The following is a 5,000-nucleotide window of genomic DNA, read 5'->3' as shown; positions in this document are numbered from 1 at the left end:
CAACCCAAAACCCAAATAAGGAAGCGGGTGCCGACTGCGCAGCCTGAGTCTCGTCGTAAGCAAGCGGGCTAGATGAATGGCCTACTCCAGAACTAGACAGGAAAAATCCTGTCTCCCGTTTTTGGGAAGCTAAATGTTGACAGGTATGATCGTGACAGAAGAACCATGCCAACTTTGGATGCGGTTATCTTAGCGATACTTTTTGCAATATTTCATAAAATATAATAAAATGTTGCTTAGAACCCAAAGCAATGAAATATCCATGTTGTTTTACTCATAATACGTTTCATAAATGTATAATCCAGCTCATACAAAACCCAGGAATTATGAAAAATCAGTCGTTTTTCCTGGTGAAAACGCGTCTAGGAAATGCTCCATTTCATTCATTTCTCTCATTGCTGTCTGGAAAAATCCAGATAAAGAGTTTTAGAACTTTGGCTGACCAGCTATGGCATGTACTGTGTACATATTTTCATTTCTGTGCGAGGGAACTACTTGTCCCACCAGCTTGACGATAGTTTGAATGAAAGACAAGATGACTAACTTACCACCTTTTCCATTGAGTAAATTCAACTTCCAAGATGGGAAAATCAGTTTTCATCGGATGATACACATCGCTTATGACGGCCTCGGATGATACACATCGCTTATGACAGCCTCGGCATCCATCTTTGATTCCAGCAGGTTACGAAAGTGTGTGAATTAAGGCATAAACATTTCCATGGCAACGGTGATCTCTACCAATCAAAGACTCTCCTTTTACACGTTAGGATTTTAGATGCCCCGTGAACTTTTGGTGTCTATATGAGTATATACAATTGCTTAGTCATGTCATAGATGGTTTTAAGTCTACCATGGACGGTTATGATTTTATGGTTTATAATCCAGTTCTCAATAGAGAAATTGAATTTGATTCTTACTTCTGGGACTGTTGAGCTCTATTGCCTATAGGTATTAGAAAGCTAGATACCGCATTGGGCTCCAGAACATAGATATTAGAAAGCTAGATACCGCATTGGGCTCCAGAACATAGACATTAGAAAGCTAGATACCACATTGGGATCCAGAACATAGATATTAGAAAGCTAGATACCGCATTGGGCTCCAGAACGTACGTAAATTACTGTTCCGGTTCCGGCGCCGTCGAAAGAGGCAGCCTGTCGAGGTAGCTCCGTGTCTTTTCTTGAATTTCCCCTTGAGGATCAATAAAGTATCTATCTATCTATCTATCTATCAAATAGCGTCGCCATCTTGGTGGGGGCAACGTTCACTGGAGGCCAACGGAGGAGCATGTGACTCTGATTGGACATCACACAGGTGCCTCTGATTCCTGGCAAGTGTTGCCCTGAGCAATATGGAGGCCGTATGCCATCTAATAGAACTCCACGGACAATGCGGTATCTGTCTTTGTAATATCTGTGCCATTACAATGTTGGATTGATCAGCGTATTCACAAGGCTCTCCCGGTTGCATAGAGCGATGGTTCTCAAGATATGATCTACCGCAGGGAATTGGGCAAACAAGCTGTCAATCAGGCACCCCAGCTTTGATTGACAATAACTCAAGCCTTCAGCAAGCCTCGAAGATGAGACCTGGATGTCCCTGTAGCAGAGGAGTAGACCATTCCGATGACATGTTACCGCAAGAACCCTAAAAAACGCCCCTGAAAACCGTCTTAAAAAAGAATGCAAAAGGACCTTTTTACCAAAAATTCATACAGACAATAAAACTTACTACACAAGAACACTTTTGAGTAGAAGCATAATCTTGGTGTCAAATGAAAGCTAACCCTCTTGAGTTTCTTGTTCATTCTGCCCCTTCACTACAACTAACTGCCCCCTTACTACAACCAACTGCCCCTCACTACAACTAACTCACTACAACTAACTGCCCCATCACTACAACTAACTGCCCCCTCACTACAACCAACTGCCCCTCACTACAACTAACTCACTATAACTAACTGCCCCATCACTACAACCAACTTCCCCCTCACTACAACCAACTGCCCCATCACTACAACTAACTCACTATAACTGACTGCCCCATCACTACAACTAACTGCCCCCTCACTACAACCAACTGCCCCCTCACTACAACTAACTGCCCCTCACTACAACTAACTCACTACAACTAGCTTCCCCATCACTACAACCAACTGCCCCCTCACTACAACCAACTGCCCCATCACTACAACTAACTCACTATAACTGACTGCCCCATCACTACAACTAACTGCCCCCTCACTACAACCAACTGCCCCCTCACTACAACTAACTGCCCCTCACTACAACTAACTCACTACAACTAGCTTCCCCATCACTACAACTAACTGCCCCCTCACTACAACTAACTGCCCCCTCGCTACAACTAGCTGTACTTCAAAGTGTTTCAGCGTTCAAAAAAACTGTAATAAGTCTATAGATTGCATGGCAGTGACTGTCATAGAATCAAAAAAGCATTATTTCACATGAATCTGCTAAAACACAGTTACACTCTGTTGTGTATTACATCACACAGTCTGACCGTTTCTGATAATTCTACTAGGTCTTAGCTTTCATAAGAGGTCAAGCATTTGATGATGGGCCAAGGCTTCCATAAGAGGTCAAGCATAGCATTTGATGATGGGCCAAGGCTTTCATAAGAGGTCAAGCATAGCATTTGATGATGGGCCAAGGCTTCCATAAGAGGTCAAGCATTTGATGATGGGCCAAGGCTTCCATAAGAGGTCAAGCATAGCATTTGATGATGGGCCAGGGCTTTCATAAGAGGTCAAGCATTTGATGATGGGCCAAGGCTTTCATAAGAGGTCAAGCATAGCATTTGATGATGGGCCAAGGCTTCCATAAGAGGTCAAGCATTTGATGATGGGCCAAGGCTTCCATAAGAGGTCAAGCATAGCATTTGATGATGGGCCAAGGCTTTCATAAGAGGTCAAGCATTTGATGATGGGCCAAGGCTTTCATAAGAGGTCAAGCATAGCATTTGATGATGGGCCAAGGCTTTCATAAGAGGTCAAGCATAGCATTTGATGATGGGCCAAGGCTTCCATAAGAGGTCAAGCATTTGATGATGGGCCAAGGCTTTCATAAGAGGTCAAGCATAGCATTTGATGATGGGCCAAGGCTTTCATAAGAGGTCAAGCATAGCATTTGATGATGGGCCAAGGCTTTCATAAGAGGTCAAGCATAGCATTTGATGATGGGCCAAGGCTTCCATAAGAGGTCAAGCATAGCATTTGATGATGGGCCAAGGCTTTCATAAGAGGTCAAGCATTTGATGATGGGCCAAGGCTTTCATAAGAGGTCAAGCATAGCATTTGATGATGGGCCAAGGCTTTCATAAGAGGTCAAGCATAGCATTTGATGATGGGCCAAGGCTTCCATAAGAGGTCAAGCATTTGATGATGGGCCAAGGCTTTCATAAGAGGTCAAGCATAGCATTTGATGATGGGCCAAGGCTTTCATAAGAGGTCAAGCATAGCATTTGATGATGGGCCAAGGCTTCCATAAGAGGTCAAGCATTTGATGATGGGCCAAGGCTTTCATAAGAGGTCAAGCATAGCATTTGATGATGGGCCAAGGCTTTCATAAGAGGTCAAGCATAGCATTTGATGATGGGCCAAGGCTTCCATAAGAGGTCAAGCATAGCATTTGATGATGGGCCAAGGCTTTCATAAGAGGTCAAGCATTTGATGATGGGCCAAGGCTTTCATAAGAGGTCAAGCATAGCATTTGATGATGGGCCAAGGCTTTCATAAGAGGTCAAGCATAGCATTTGATGATGGGCCAAGGCTTCCATAAGAGGTCAAGCATAGCATTTGATGATGGGCCAAGGCTTTCATAAGAGGTCAAGCATTTGATGATGGGCCAAGGCTTTCATAAGAGGTCAAGCATAGCATTTGATGATGGGCCAAGGCTTTCATAAGAGGTCAAGCATAGCATTTGATGATGGGCCAAGGCTTTCATAAGAGGTCAAGCATAGCATTTGATGATGGGTCAATGTATGTGTGGACAGTGGCCATTTTTTTTACAGCAGATATATAGGTTCAAAATGTCAGTTATCAGCATCCATTGACTAGTAATAATCGGTATCAGTATCGGCCCTGAAAAAGCCATATCGGTCGACCCCTAGTGTGTGTGTGTGTGTGCGTGCGTGCGTGCGTGCGTGCGTGTGCGTGTGTGTTTGTGTGTGTGTGTGCATGTAGTGATCTCTCTCTCTCTCTCTCTCTGTGTGCTCCACTCTTACTAGTGTCTGTTATGGACCAGAATCAGACATACAACAGAGGTGACTCCTCCCCCTCTCCCTCTCTTTTCCTCTCCTCTCCCTCCCCCTCTCTCTCTCTCCTCTCCTCCCCCTCTCTCTCTCTCCTCCCCCTCTCTCTCTCTTTCTCTCTTTTCCTCTCCCTCCCTCTCTTTCTCTCTCCCTCCCTCTCTCTCTTTCTCTCTCCTCTCCCTCCCTCTCTTTCTCTCTCCTCTCCCTCCCTCTCTCTCTCTCTTTCTCTCTCCTCTCCCTCCCTCTCTCTCTTTTCCTCTCCCTCCCTCTCTCCCCTCTTTCTCTGTCTCGCTCTCTCTCCTTTGTACTGTGTGTGTGTGTATTTGCCTGCCTCCATTGTGGATTGCTATAACACACAACCCCATGTGTGTGTGTGTGTGTGTGTGTGTGTCCCTGCGCTTCTGTGATTCATGTCATATGCTTGTGCCACATTCCAGCTTTCTGTTCTCTAGTGATGAACTGATGATGTGGATGATGATGATGATTCTTGTTGCCATAGTGATGACCATTGTCTTTCAGGCTGTCGTAGCATGGCACACTACAGCATGATGGAGCATGACCCCTCATCTGTTACTAGCTCCCATGTGTGTGTGTGTGTGCAGGTGTGTGTGTGGGTGTGTGTGTGTATGTGTAGATAGATAGATAGATAAATACTTTATTGATCCCCAAGGGGAAATTCAAGGTCCCAGTAGTCCCACACACAACATAAACATAAACAGGATGAA

At 44.7% G+C, this 5,000-nt stretch overlaps 2 protein-coding genes across 2 annotated transcripts in view; one reads left to right on the top strand and one right to left on the bottom strand.

The window, feature by feature from the left end:
• The window catches only part of slc36a4 (solute carrier family 36 member 4), a 44,844-nt gene that overhangs the window by 3,115 nt on the left and 36,729 nt on the right, over positions 1 to 5,000 (bottom strand). The gene's annotated exons all lie outside the window — the stretch shown is intronic.
• fat3a (FAT atypical cadherin 3a) overlaps positions 1 to 5,000 on the top strand; it is a 138,076-nt gene that overhangs the window by 130,799 nt on the left and 2,277 nt on the right. Inside the window, 1 exon segment of the mRNA XM_042063520.1 lies at positions 4,252 to 4,287. Coding sequence (XP_041919454.1) covers positions 4,252 to 4,287 — 36 coding nt within the window.

The sequence above is a fragment of the Alosa sapidissima genome, chromosome 15, assembly GCF_018492685.1.
Source record: "Alosa sapidissima isolate fAloSap1 chromosome 15, fAloSap1.pri, whole genome shotgun sequence".
Lineage (NCBI taxonomy): Eukaryota > Metazoa > Chordata > Actinopteri > Clupeiformes > Clupeidae > Alosa > Alosa sapidissima.
Note: the sequence above shows the minus strand (reverse complement) of the source record. Positions and strands in the feature narration are given on the sequence as shown.